The following is a 15,549-nucleotide window of genomic DNA, read 5'->3' as shown; positions in this document are numbered from 1 at the left end:
GTGTCTTAAACAACACTTTAATATGTGTGGATAATACCTTACTAGGTTCATTATAAAGTGTCTTACCCAGCAAGATTAAGAAATCAATTCTGTCAATTCATTAGCTAGTACATTTGTATTGCTCTAACAAAACTTGACCAACAACAAAAACAGGAGTGACTTAAATATCTCCTCTACTTTTTACTTATCATGATTGAATTTTGGTTTGAAAACCATTGTTAATGAATAGGCTTAAATAAAGGCAACAGTAGTATACCGCTGTTCAAAACTCATAAATCCATGGACAAAAAACAAAATCGGGGTAACAAACTAAAACCGAGGGAAACGCATTAAATATAAGAGGAGAACAACGACACAACACCGAAACGCAACACACACAGAAACAGACCAAGCAACAGACAAAACACCACGAGAATAACAAATATAACATCAAAACCAAATACAAAAATTTGGGATAGATAAGTACCGTGCCACGTCTTATCTAAAAAATAAGAGAAAACACAAACGACTCAACGTTAAAATGCAACACACACAGAAACGAACAATATTATAACAATGGCCATCTTCCTGACTTGGTACAGGACACTTTTAAAGGGGAATAAAAGTGGTGGGTTGAACCTGGTTTTATGGCATGCCAAACCTCGCACTTTAATGACAAAGTTAAATATAACATTGAAATGACAACATAATATCACAAAGTCAAAGCAATGGTTTAAAACTGTTAACCCTTGTCATTGTTTCAAGTACAGTTTTAAAATACTACTGCAATATACAGTCATTGGACAAAAGTTAATTCCCACTCAAATAATGTCCAATCACTTAAACTAAAAACCAATATTTTTTGAAAAACTATTACAAATAACTACATGGCCCATTTACATAAAATTAATCCCATAAGATGGAGAAATGTTTAAGGTTTTATCTTTGTTTGGCCATGACATTACTTATCCTCATTTCAGTTTTCTGACAAAGGGAACGCAATATATTTCTGGAAAAGTTGGCTATGTATAGTATGTATTCAAACCAAATTATATGTGTGACATTGACATAAATTATTATAATAAAATATCAAATATTTTTTCATGGTGATAATTCATTACAAATATATTTGTGAACTGTTTAGGCATTTTTTACATAAAGTTTGACTTTGTCTGATGAATTGTTTTTGATCAGTAATATCTGTAAAAAAAAATATGATTCATATTTTAATTCTGTGATATCACCCATAAATAGCATAGCCATAATAGCATGTAAAAACCTGATTTTTTTTTATCCAATTTTATCCAGAGTACATATTAGGTTATGTGTGAAAAAATCAACGTATGATTTCAATACAATATTAAGGAGATATGGTATGAGTGCCAATTAGTAATTTGTCCATCATCCTGGACCAAAGAACTCATGTGTGACTATTAACAATGCTTTATTTGGAATAATAATTAATATTAATTGTGATACTGTTAATCATATCACATGACCTTATGTTACATGGTCATTAATATAATTGTCTATTTCCTGAATTTCACTGATCATCAATACATACACTGTTTGACTAAACATGAATATTCATATATCACATTAAAGTTTTTCCTGCAGTTTAAACTGCTTCAGATGGTAAGCTGATTATTTTATTATTTTATTTTTTATTAAATTTGATTTTATTTGATTTTGCCTTACCAAAAAGAGATAAGGGTATAACATAAAGAAAGAAAAGATGGTAACCTTACAACAATAAATTACCAGAAATAGACATATAGGGACAGTTATAGAAATCTTAAATCATATATACAAGTGAGTAATATGGCAAGCTGTAAAGATTAAATGGTTATTGCTAAGGAAGAAAGAAATTGAAAAATAGCAAAGGCTTTTCTTCTAAATACTTTCCATCTAATTATATTTAATAAAAAAATTTTTTTTATTATGGTTGAGTAAATATCATTTGAAGAAACCAGAAAATCTAAAAACATAAAGCTAAAGTTGGTTCAACTTGACAAAGAGTAAAAAGTCTTGGGTTTTTTTTGTACAGACAGAAAGGAAACTGAGAATGACACATGCAGACAAAACACCAGGGAGTTTGAAACTTCAATCTATCAAGAGAAAGGCTGACGACCCACCCTCATACAATGATGCCATAAGATTTAAAAGTGACCACCATACATTTCCTGACAAACTATTTAAAAGTGACCGCCATAAATTTACCTGCCTGAAGGCTATATTTGGTATCTTCTCTGGAATATTGACTGGTGGAATACTGTTTGTTCTGCTAATCTACAGTTTTGGTTTTGCCTTGGATATAGCTGGGTATATATCTATTGGAGTCACAGCCCTAGCATGTCTAGGTCTAGCACTATCTGTCCATGTCCGCTGTATCGTGGTACTGATGATCCCTAGTCTATTTACTGGTAGAGGAAGGGTAGCCATCTTGGCAGTTATATTGGGACTCCTGTTATCAAGACCAATCAAAAACATCTCTATAAACACTTCAGAAGTGTCAAGAAGTATGGCCTGTAGTACTGAACTCTTTCAGAATCAGTCACACTCTCTCAGACAACAGCTCCAGGTACCAATAGAGCAGATTAAGGAAGCTTTAGGTAAACAGGCAGAGGATATAAAGAGGTTAGGAACAGCAATAGATAAAGCCATAGGACCAATTTATAAAGCTCTTGTTGCTGTTAAAAATGGTGTCAAGTTAGTGAGTGGTGCACTGGATACAGCTTCACAGGTAAAATAATTAGGCAGTGTGTTGAGTGTATTCAGCTCTCATTTAAATAGTAAGTCAGTATAATGTATAATGAGTGTGGCCAGAGCTCCACAGGTAAAATAGTAAGTCAGTGTATCGAGTGTCTTCAGCTCTCATGTAAAATAGTAAGTCAGTATGATGAGTGTGGCCTGAGCTCCACAGGTAAAATAGTAAGTCTGGGATGAAGATAATATAGATTCACAGGTAAAGAAGTAAGTCAGGGATGAAATTGATATTGCTTCACAGGTAAAATAGTTATTCAGTGATGAAGTTGATATTTTGTAACATAGTAAGTTGAAAGCCAGTGTCCAGTGAGGCAGTGGATACTAGTGGAGCATAATAAACAGCTTCACAGGTAAACTTAATATAGCTAGTAAGTAAGTTGTGCAGAAATAAAAAGTCAAATATGTAAAGTTTCAGAGGTTAAATAATAAGCCAGTGTTGCAGTGTATTCAGATTCACAAGTAAAAATAATAAGTGGTAAACTGATTGCTTCACATGTAGAATAGTTATTCAGTGAAAGCCTCCAGAAAAGTTATAATAGTAGATTGTGATTTTGAAAAAAATCATCTTTGACTTCAACATTTTTGGTATTTTAACATTTTGTACATTCATCCTGCAGTGTAAATAACAATAAGTATTCAGATACATATGTATTAAGTCCTACTTTATATATTTACAGGAGTGTGATAGAGTAATGAATGGTGTGTATTATGACTGTGTGAGGGAGCTCAACAAAGCATACAGTGCTTGTAAGAATACACTTAATGATGTAAAGAAGTAAGTATCATTAGTAGTCCTACATGTCTCACAGAGCTTTGATTTTTTCTCTATTGTTGGGGGTTAAATTAAGGTCATTTTCAAACTTTCCTGAACTTAGATTCTACTTCTGTATGTGTTGTATCAATATATTTTCTTACAATTTTTACATTTCATTTGACCAAACTTTCATCATTTTAACAATTTTCAATATCTATATTTGCATCAGGAAATATTTTTGGTGCATAGGTTAATTTTTATTAGCTCACCTGGCCCGAAGGGCCAAGTGAGCTTTTCCCATCACTTGGCGTCCATCGTCCGTCGTCCGTCGTCGTTAACTTTTACAAAAATCTTCTCCTCTGAAACTACTGGGCCAAATTAAACCAAACTTGGCTACAATCATCATTGGTGTATCTAGTTTAAAAAATGTGTGGCGTGACCCGGCTTACCAACCAAGATGGCCGCCATGGCTAAAAATAGAACATAGGGGTAAAATGCAGTTTTTGGCTTATAACTCAAAAACCAAAGCATTTAGAGCAAATCTGACATGAGGTAAAATTGTTTATCAGGTCAAGATCTATCTGCCCTCAAATTTTCAGATGAATCCGACAACCCGTTATTGGGTTGCTGCCCCTGAACTGGTAATTTTAGGGAATTTTTGCTGTTTTTGGCTATTATCTTGAATATTATTATAGATAAAGATAAACTGTAAACAGCAATAATGTTCAGCAAAGTAAGATTAACAAATAAGTCAACATGAACAAAATGGTCAGTTGACCCCTTTAGGAGTTATTGACCTTTATAGTCAATTTTTAACCATTTTTCGTAAATCTTAGTAATCTTTTACAAAAATCTTCTCCTCTGAAACTACTGGGCCAAATTAATCCAAACTTGGCCACAATCATCTTTGGGATATCTAGTTTAAAAAATGTGTGGCGTGACCCGGCTAACCAACCAAGATGGCCGCCATGGCTAAAAATAGAACATAGGGGTAAAATGCAGTTTTTGGCTTATAACTCAAAAACCAAAGCATTTAGAGCAAATCAGACAGAGGTAAAAGTGTTTATCAGGTCAAGATCTATCTGTCCTGAAATTTTCAGATGAATCGGACAACCTGTTGTTGGGTTGCTGCCCCTGAATTGGTAATTTTAAGGAAATTTTGCTGTTTTTGGTTATTATGTTGAATATTATTATAGATAGAGATAAACTGTAAACAGCAATAATGTTCAGCAAAGTAAGATTTACAAATAAGTTTACATGACCAAAATGGTCAGTTGACCCCTGAAGGAGTTATTGCCCTTTATAGTCAATTTTAACCATTTTTTCGTAAATCTTAGTAATCTTTTACAAAAATCTTCTTCTCTGAAACTACTGGGCCGAATTAAACTAAACTTGGCCACAATCATCATTGGGGTAACTTGTTTAAACTAGAGGCTCTAAAGAGCCTGTGTCGCTCACCTTGGTCTATGTGTGATGTGTTTGTACATCTTACTTTACTGAACATTCTTGCTACTTACAATTATCTCTATCTATAATGAACTTGGCCCAGTAGTTTCAGTGGAAAATGTTAGTTAAAATTTACAAATTTTATGAAAATTGTTAAAAATTGACTATAAAGGACAATAACTCCTTAGGGGTCAATTGACCATTTCCGTCATGTTGACTTATTTGTAAATCTTACTTTGCTTAACATTATTGATGTTTACAGTTTAATCTATCTATAATAATATTCAAGATAATAACCAAAAACAGCAAAATTTCCTTAAAATTACCAATTCAGGGGCAGCAACCCAACAACAGGTTGTCAGATTCATCTGAAAATTTCAGGGCAGATAGATCTTGACCTGATAAACAATTTTACCCCGTCAAATTTGCTCTAAAGGCTGCGGTTTCAGAGTTATAAGCCAAAATCTACATTTCACCCCTATGTTCTATTTTTAGCCATGGCCGCCATCTTGGTTAGTTGGCCAGGTCACGGGACACAATTTTTAAACTAATTACCCCAATGATGATTGTGGCCAAGTTTGGTTTAATTTGACCCAGTAGTTTCAGAGGAGAAGGTTTTTGTAAAAGATAACTAAGATTTACAAAATGGTTAAAAATTGACTATAAAGGGCAATAACTCCTAAAGAAATCAACAGACCTTTTTGGTCCTGTTGACTTATTTGTAGATCTTACTTTGCTGAACATTTTTGCTGTTTACAGTTTATCTCTATCTATAATAATATTCAAGATAATAACCAAAAACAGCAAAATGTCCTTAAAATTACCAATTCAGGGGCAGCGACCTATCAACAGGTTGTCCAATTCATCTCAAAATTTCAGGGCAGATAGATCTTGACCTGATAAACAAATTTATCTGATGACAGATTTGCTCTAAATGCTTTGGTTTTTGAGTGATAAGCCAAAAACTGCATTTTACCCCTATGTTCTATTTTTAGCCATGGCAGCCATCTTGGTTGGCTGGCCAGTTCACCGGACACATTTTTTTAACTAAATACCCCAATGATGATTGTGGTCAAGTTTGGTTTAATTTGGCCCAGTAGTTTCAGAGGAGAAGATTTTTGTAAAAGATGACCAAGATTTACGAAAAATGGTTAAAAATTGACTATAAAGGGCAATAACTCCTAAAGGGGTCAACTTATTTGTAGATCTTACTTTACTGAACATTTTTGCTGTTTACAGTTTACCTCTATCTATGATAATATTCAAGATAATAACCAAAAACAGCAAAATTTCCTTAAAATTACCATTTCAGGGGCAGTAACCCAACAACGGAATGTCCGATTCATCTGAAAATTTCTGGGCAGATAGATCTTGACCTGATGAACAATATTACCCCATGTCAGATTTGCTCTAAATGCTTTGGTTTTTGAGTTATAAGCCAAAAACTGCATTTTACCCCTATGTTCTATTTTTAGCCATGGCGGCCATCTTGGTTGGTTGGCCGGGTCACCGGACACAATTTTTAAACTAGATACCCTAATAATGATTGTGGCAAAGTTTGGTAAAAATTGGCCCAGTAGTTTCAGAGGAGAAGATTTTTGTAAAAGCTAACGACGGACGACGACGACAACGACGGACGACGGACGCCAAGTGATGAGAAAAGCTCACTTGGCCCTTTGGGCCAGGTGAGCTAAAAACAGCAAAATTTCCTTAAAATTACCATTTCAGGGGCAGCAACCCAACAACGAAATGTCCGATTCAACTGAAAATTTCAGGGCAGATAGATCTTGACCTGTTGAACAATATTACCCCATGTCAGATTTGCTCTAAATGCTTTGGTTTTTGAGTTATAAGCCAAAAACTGCATTTTACCCCTATGTTCTATTTTTAGCCATGGCGGCCATCTTGGTTGGTTGGCCGGGTCACCGGACACATTTTTAAAACTAGATACCCCAATGATGATTGTGGCCAAGTTTGGTTAAATTTGGCCCAGTAGTTTCAGAGGAGAAGATTTTTGTAAAAGTTAACGCAGGACGACGACGACGACGACGACGGACGACGACGGACGCCGGACGCCAAGTGATGAGAAAAGCTCACTTGGCCCTTTGGGCCAGGTGAGCTAAAAATGTGTGGTGTGACCTGGCCAATCAACCAAAATGGCTGCCAAGGCTAATAATAGAACATAGGGGTAAAATGCAGTTTTTGGCTTATAACTCAAAAACCGAAGCATTAAGAGAAAATCTGACAGGGTTAAATTGTTTATCAGGTCAAGATCTATCTGCCCTGATATTTTCACATGGATCGGACAACCTGTTGTTAGGTTACTGTCCTGAATTGGTAATTTTAAGGAAATTTTGCCGTTTTTTGTTATTATCTTGAATATTATTATAGATAGAGATAAAATGTATACAGCAATAACGTTCAGCAAAATAAGATCTACAAATAAGTTTACATGACCAAAATAGTCAATTGACTCCTTAAGGAGTTATTGCCCTTTATAGTTAATTTTTAGCTCACCTGGCCTAAAAGGCCAAGTGAGCTTTTCTCATCACTTGGCGTCCGGCGTCCGGCGTCGTCCGTCGTCGTCCGTCGTCGTCGTTAACTTTTACAAAAATCTTCTCCTCTGAAACTACTGGGCCAAATTAAACCAAACTTGGCCACAATCATCATTGGGGTATCTAGTTTAAAAAATGTGTCCGGTGACCCGGCCAACCATCCAAGATGGCCGCCATGGCTAAAAATAGAACATAGGGGTAAAATGCAGTTTTTGGCTTATAACTCAAAAACCAAAGCATTTAGAGCAAATCTGACATGGGGTAGAATTGTTAAACAGGTGAAGATCTATCTGCCCTGAAATTTTCAGATGAATCGGATAACCCGTTGTTGGGTTGCTGCCCCTGAATTAGTAATTTTAAGGAAATTTTGCTGTTTTTGGTTATTATCTTGAATATTATTATAGATAGAGATAAACAGTAAACAGCAATAATGTTCAGCAAAGTAAGATTTACAAATAAGTCAACATTACTGAAATGGTCAGTTGACTCCTTTAGGAGTTATTGCCCTTTATAGTCAATTTCTAACCATTTTTCGTAAATCTTAGTAATATTTTACAAAAATCTTCTCCTCTGAAACTACTTGGCCAAATTAATCCAAACTTGGCCACAATCATCTTTTAGGTTAGTAGTTTGAAAAATGTGTCCGGTGACCCGGCCATCAAACCAAGATGGCCGCCATGGCTAAAAATAGAACATGGGGTAAAATGCAGTTTTTGGCTTATAACTCAAAACCCAAAGCATTTAGAGCAAATCTGACGTGGGTAAAATTGTTTATCAGTTCAAGATCTATCTGCCCTGAAATTTTCAGATGAATCGGACAACCCGTTGTTGGGTTGCTGCCCCTGAATTAGTAATTTTAAGGAAATTTTGCTCTTTTTGGTTATTATCTTGAATATTATTATAGATAGAGATAAACTATATACAGCAATAATGTTCACCAAAGTAAGATTTACAAATAAGTCAACATGACTGAAATGGTCAGTTGACCCCTTTAGGAGTTATTGCCCTTTATAGTCAATTTTTAACCATTTTTCGTAAATCTTAGTAATCTTTTACAAAAATCTTCTCCTCTGAAACTACATGGCCAATTTAATCCATACTTGGCCACAATCATCTTTTGGGTTAGTAGTTTGAAAAATGTGTCCGGTGTCCCGGCCATCCAACCAAGATGGCCACCATGGCTAAAAATAGAACATGGGGTAAAATGCAGTTTTTGGCTTATAACTCAAAACCCAAAGCATTTAGAGCAAATCTGACATGGAGTAAAATTGTTTATCAGGTCAACATTTATCTGCTCTGAAATTTTTAGATGAATCGGACAACCCGTTGTTGGGTTGCTGACCCTGAATTGTTAGTTTTAAGGAAATTTTGCTGTTTTTGGTCATTATCTTGAATATTATTATTGATAGAGATAAACTGTAAACAACAATAATGTTCAGCAAAGTAAGATTTACAAATAAGTCAACATGACCGAAATGGTCAATTGACCCCCTTAGGAGTTATTGTTCTTTATAGTCAATTTTTAACAATTTTCATAAAATTTGTAAATTTTTACTAACATTTTCCACTGAAACTAATGGGCCAAGTTCATTATAGATAGAGATAATTTTAAGCAGCAAGAATGTTCAGTAAAGTAAGATGTACAAACACATCACCATCACCAAAACACAATTTTGTCATGAATCCATCTGCTTTCTTTAATATTCACATAGACCAAGGTGAGCGACACAGGCTCTTTAGAGCCTCTAGTTAACATTTTTCATAAATTTTTGTAAATTTTTAGAAAATATTTTCCACTGTAATTACTGGGCCAAGTTCATTATAGATAGAGATAATTGTAGCAACAAGAATGTTCAGTAAAGTAAGATCTACAAATACATCACTATCACCAAAACACAATTATGTCATGAATTTATCCGTGTCCATTGTTTAATATGCACAAGACCAAGGTGAGCGACACAGGCTCTTTAGAGCCTCTAGTTTAATTCAAGATAAATCAAAACAAATCTCCCCCTCTTTTTAGAAGAAAATATTCATATAGTTCCCAATGGTAAACTCAATAGTTCTCAATGGTAAACTCAATAGTTCTCAACAGTTCTCAATAATGGTAAACTCAATAGTTCTCAATGTTCTCAATGGTAAACTCAACAGTTCTCAGTGGTAAACTAATAGTTCTCAATGGTAAACTCAATAGTTCTCAATGGTAAACTCAATAGTTCTCAATGGTAAACTCATAGTTCTCAATGGTAAACTCAATAGTTCTCAATGGTAAACTCAATAGTTCTCAATAATGGTAAACTCAATAGTTCTCAATGTTCTCAATGGTAAACTCAATAGTTCTCAATGGTAAACTCATAGTTCTCAATGGTAAACTCAATAGTTCTCAATGGTAAACTCAATAGTTCTCAATAATGGTAAACTCAATAGTTCTCAATGTTCTCAATGGTAAACTCAACAGTTCTCAGTGGTAAACTAATAGTTCTCAATGGTAAACTCAATAGTTCTCAATGGTAAACTCAATAGTTCTCAATGGTAAACTCAATAGTTCTCAATGGTAAACTCAATAGTTCTCAATAATGGTAAACTCAATAGTTCTCAATGTTCTCAATAATGGTAAACTCAATAGTTCTCAATGGTAAACTCAACAGTTCTCAATGGTAAACAGTTCTCAATGGTAAACTCAATAGTTCTCAATGGTAAACTCAATAGTTCTCAATGGTAAACTCAATAGTTCTCAATAATGGTAAACTCAATAGTTCTCAATGTTCTCAATAATGGTAAACTCAATAGTTCTCAATGGTAAACTCAACAGTTCTCAATGGTAAACTCAATAGTTCTCAATGGTAAACTCAATAGTTCTCAATAATGGTAAACTCAATAGTTCTCAATGTTCTCAATGGTAAACTCAATAGTTCTCAATGGTAAACTCAATAGTTCTCAATAATGGTAAACTCAATAGTTCTCAATGTTCTCAGTGGTAAACTCAATAGTTCTCAATGGTAAACTCAATGGTAAACTCAATGGTAAACTCAATAGTTCTCAATAATGGTAAACTCAATAGTTCTCAATGTTCTCAATGGTAAACTCAATAGTTCTCAATGGTAAACTCAATAGTTCTCAATAATGGTAAACTCAATAGTTCTCAATGTTCTCAATGGTAAACTCAACAGTTCTCAATGGTAAACTCAATAGTTCTCAATGGTAAATTCATAGTTCTCAATGGTAAACTCAATAGTTCTCAATGTTCTCAATGGTAAACTCAACAGTATACACCTATTGACTGGGTGTGAGGGTAATAGCAAGTTTGTTGTCCCTGAGATACCAACTATTGCTCGAGGCAAAGCTGAGAGCAATAGTTGGTATGCGAAGAGACAACAAACTTGCTATTACCCAGCACAACCAGTCATTAGGTGTTTTATTATACTGAACAACACAGTCATTAAGTGTTTTTATATACCACATTAACTAATTTTCTAAAAGTGTACATATATCATCTGAAAGAAAAGAAAAAAAGAATGTCACATACTAGTAACTTGGCATGCACAAGATGAAATATACGTTTTTTTTTTTTTATAGTTCTTCTTGTATTTGTAAATATTTCATTAATTGCAATAAAGACTAGAAATACTTGTGTTAAATTTTCCGTACATATGATAAATTTAAGCTTAAGTACACCAAACGCAAATTCACTTTTAGAATACAACGACCGAACCCATATTGTGAATAAGGACCTATATTTTAGATCTTTCTCTCTTTTCTATTATAATTGCTTCTGGTCCGAGACCACAATTGTCGTCCCTTGATTTTCGTTGTTCACGAATATAGTCCCTAGTGTTAACAGTGGGTTACTTGCCAATAATTTTTATACCCCTTCCAAATTTATTTCTCCATGTTTAATGCCTCAAATTGTAAGTAGGGGGTTGAAACTACACTGTAAAAAAATTTGGGTCCAGAATTTTACAGGAAAGTAGTGATTTGGTCCAGCTGAAAAAGGTTAAAAATTAGCACTTCGGAAGCTGTCAAAAGATTTCAAGACACTCTAAACACAAAATTGTCCATATTTTGAGTTAGAGGCGATGAAGTTTTCTATATTTTTGATATAATTTGTCCCAAAAGTAGTACAACACACTGTAAAAATTTCATTGAGAAAGCGCAGGTGGGATTTTTTTAATTTTCATTTATGTTCTAAAAGAAATGCACTACGAATTAATTGTGTTCTCGGACCTAAGAGGTGAAGTCTGTAAATATAGAATCTGTACTTTGGCAACTTCCCTAAATGATTTGATGGTTTCAATTTGTCAAATAGCATGAAACTAAAGGATTTAAACTTTTATTTTATAGAATTTCTGCAAAAATGACCAATTTTGGCATTTTATGGTCAAAATAGGCATTTTAAGGCTTTTTCAATAATGATGCATACATGGCATCCTGACTTTTTATCTGACAGGTTTTCATGTGTCAATACTTGTGTTTATATGCCTTTATCTAGTTCTTTTACTTGTTTATGAACTCAGAATCTACAGAAAAGAACATTATCTCAGACAATATGTACAAAATGTGTTGTATAAATGACCCTTGTCTAACGCCCTGTTTGGATGAAGTCAATAGTGGGGTTCTTGGTACATAAAATTTGAAGTCCACAATAAAGACCTCACTAAATTTGTATCAAAAGCACTTTACAATGTCTATTGTACCTGTTCCATCTCACATAATATCTTTCTTTTCTTCTGTAGGATAGCAAGTGGTTTAGATATAAGCCTGTTGAGACTAAAATTGCATTCAAGTTTTTCATTAAAAAGGCAAAAATCTTTGTATCAGACCATACTGTCTGTAAGAAAAGTTAATTGCAAGAGCCTTTTTGGGCTCAGATTTGTTGTATCATGTCACATGAGTATAGAAATGATAAAAAGACACAATTTTTTATTTCTTATAGCCTCAATATGCATTTTTTAATGTAAATATGTGGCACGGCCAAAATTGACCCTTATTTCTTTCCAGTCTTACTTGGCTTAAGACCCTTTTAAAATAATATGATATGTTATTTGTGACTTTTCTTTCCATTTAAAGTACATTTAATACATATGTAAGGATTATTTATAACCAAAAAGTTTCACAAATTTAAAATTGCTGGAAAATATTACATCTTCATGTAAGGCCCCCTTTCATTGAAAAACCTCAATTTTTAGGCCCAGGCTGATATAAATTTGACTTTTGAATAATTATGCTAAGTCTGATAAATCAAATGAGTACTCTATTGCTTTTAGTACATAATAAATGATATATTAGGGCATCTAAAAAGTATTTTTTTGCAATATTTTAATTTTCAAATCCCAAAATGTTGATAGTTGAAATTATTCAATTTTAACGTCAAAATTTAACACGCAAAGATGAGTATAGAATTTAGCACATTGTCTATAATATATATCCTATTGTTATGAAACTTTGCAAGCAGTGTTATAATTTATTAAGCTCTGGTCATACCAAGTTTTTTTAAGATTTGTCAACTCTTTCTATCCTATTAGGTCCGAGACCACAATTGTCGTCCCTTGATTTTCGTTGTTCACGAATATAGTCCCTAGTGTTAACAGTGGGTTACTTGCCAATAATTTTTATACCCCTTCCAAATTTATTTCTCCATGTTTAATGCCTCAAATTGTAAGTAGGGGGTTGAAACTACACTGTAAAAAAATTTGGGTCCAGAATTTTACAGGAAAGTAGTGATTTGGTCCAGCTGAAAAAGGTTAAAAATTAGCACTTCGGAAGCTGTCAAAAGATTTCAAGACACTCTAAACACAAAATTGTCCATATTTTGAGTTAGAGGCGATGAAGTTTTCTATATTTTTGATATAATTTGTCCCAAAAGTAGTACAACACACTGTAAAAATTTCATTGAGAAAGCGCAGGTGGGATTTTTTTAATTTTCATTTATGTTCTAAAAGAAATGCACTACGAATTAATTGTGTTCTCGGACCTTCTTGTAAGTGAAATTACAATCGACACAAACAGATTATACCGTTTACAATATTGGAGTTTGACGTTGCCAAGCAAAATAGTCAATGACATCATTATTGTCCAATGAAAAATAAGGATGAAAAAGCACGGGAAAGATGATTATGAAACTATTAACCGGGGTAATAGTCTTTAAAACTATTGACTGGCATATAGTCTGTGGATTGAAATAGCACAACTATTCCATTATTTTTTGTATAAAAAAAACATACTGAGGTATGATAATTCTCAATGGTAAACTCAATAGTTCTCAATGGTAAACTCAATAGTTCTCAATGGTAAACCCATAGTTCTCAATGGTAAACTCAATAGTTCTCAATGGTAAACTCAATAGTTCTCAATGTTCTTAATGGTGAACTCAACAGTTCTCAATGGTAAACTCAACAGTTCTCAGTGGTAAACTCATAGTTCTCAATGATAAACTCAATAGTTCTCAATGGTAAACTCAATAGTTCTCAAGTGCAAAATCAATCATAAGACTCAATAGATCAAAAACAATATGATTAGTCTGTATGAAAAGTTTATGTGTTGATTTTTGGAAAATAACAATCAGCAAAAATTACAGTAGCTGTCACATTTTTTGCAGGCATGTTCCAGGATTAGATTTAACACCTATCTGTAAAATCCTAGATATAGAACAGGTCTGTGTTATAGTCAAACCATCCTTTGTATGTTCACCAGTCAAAACACTTGATAATGCAGCTGAGAAACTAGCCGAATCTGCCGTCAATCTGGTCAAGGAAGTCAATAAATGGTTTCAATTGAACATCATTAAGAAGTCTCAAATTGACAATGTTTATAATGCTTCTAAAACAGCTAAAGAATTGATAGCGGAGGTTGATGCCGCTCTGACAGACAAGAAAATTACATTTACTCACATTGTGGAAATAATGAGCAAACTTTTAGCTCTTTCCCTTCTGTTGCTCCTAACCCAATCATTTTTTTATTTGAAAAATTATCTGGCGAAGGATGAATTTGATAACATTTACATAACTTCCCAGTTTAAAGGTTATGATTCTGAAACAAGAGAGAAAGGACAACAGGGTGTGTTACCTCTTCAAAAGAAGGAAAAGAAACTCTACACAGATAGTACATCCTTCATGATGTCTCCAAAAGAAAGAAGTCAGAGTTTGATGGGTATTTCTCAGCTCCTCCTACACGTGTTACTGAGTGCTCTGATTGTGTTCCTTAATTACGTACTGTTCTACATATTGTTCCTTGTAAACAGGTATGGCCAGGTAAATGTAGAGGTCACTGGAAAAAGTAAAATAAACCTAAAGGTCAGAGGAGGACAAATGGCTACCTTAATCAACACTTTTATAAATAACATTAACATTGAAAACACATACGAAGCTAGCTATAATACAACTGTATGCCTGCCAAGTCCTACACCTCCAGATGCTACGGACATTCCAGTTCTTTGTTCAGCTTATGCAGCTGCTCTTCTCCTGGTTTTACTGCAAGCCTATGGAGCAAGATACAATCGTAAAATATGTGCCTTCTACTATCCTGAACAGGAAAAAGAACGTATTGCATTTCTGCAGAAGAAAATCCTTTACAACCGCAAGAGAAGGCACACATTCATTAAACAACATGTTACCTCATTAAAGAAACAAAAAATTACAGAACAGGAAATGTCTGTAAAACAAATGTTATCTGCAATATGTCCCTACTTTAAAGTGGAAAAAACGGTTCTAAAATTCTGTATGAACTGTGGAGCTAATCAAAAATCCAGTTGTACATTACAATCATGTAAAAACATGGACTGTGATGGAACGTATTGTTTGGAATGCTTTTATGATTTTGAACGTATTTGTCCTATTTGTAGAAAATGAAAGCACAGATTTTATTATACATATCTGATATTTACTTGACTTGTATAATTAAGATTTAATCAAGACTAAACATCATGTTCAACAATATATTTGGAAAACTGTATATTAACACATAAAATACTGTATATCTTCTTTTTTTTTCTTTGCATTTTTACAGAAAAATTACTTTCCAAAAAAATTTAGTTCACCCACATATATTTAAAAA

At 33.7% G+C, this 15,549-nt stretch overlaps 2 protein-coding genes across 2 annotated transcripts in view; one reads left to right on the top strand and one right to left on the bottom strand.

The window, feature by feature from the left end:
- Window positions 1–15,549, bottom strand: part of LOC143082286 (cysteine--tRNA ligase, cytoplasmic-like) — a 193,836-nt gene that overhangs the window by 76,805 nt on the left and 101,482 nt on the right. The window lies entirely within an intron of this gene.
- Window positions 1,498–15,476, top strand: LOC143082283 (DC-STAMP domain-containing protein 2-like). The gene is made up of 4 exons (XM_076257902.1): window positions 1,498–1,614; window positions 2,027–2,722; window positions 3,423–3,520; window positions 14,096–15,476. Exons 1-4 carry the CDS (start codon window positions 1,612–1,614, stop codon window positions 15,342–15,344), a joined length of 2,046 nt encoding a protein of 681 aa, XP_076114017.1. The 5' UTR covers window positions 1,498–1,611; the 3' UTR covers window positions 15,345–15,476.

The sequence above is a fragment of the Mytilus galloprovincialis genome, chromosome 7 (genome assembly GCF_965363235.1).
Source record: "Mytilus galloprovincialis chromosome 7, xbMytGall1.hap1.1, whole genome shotgun sequence".
Lineage (NCBI taxonomy): Eukaryota > Metazoa > Mollusca > Bivalvia > Mytilida > Mytilidae > Mytilus > Mytilus galloprovincialis.
Note: the sequence above shows the minus strand (reverse complement) of the source record. Positions and strands in the feature narration are given on the sequence as shown.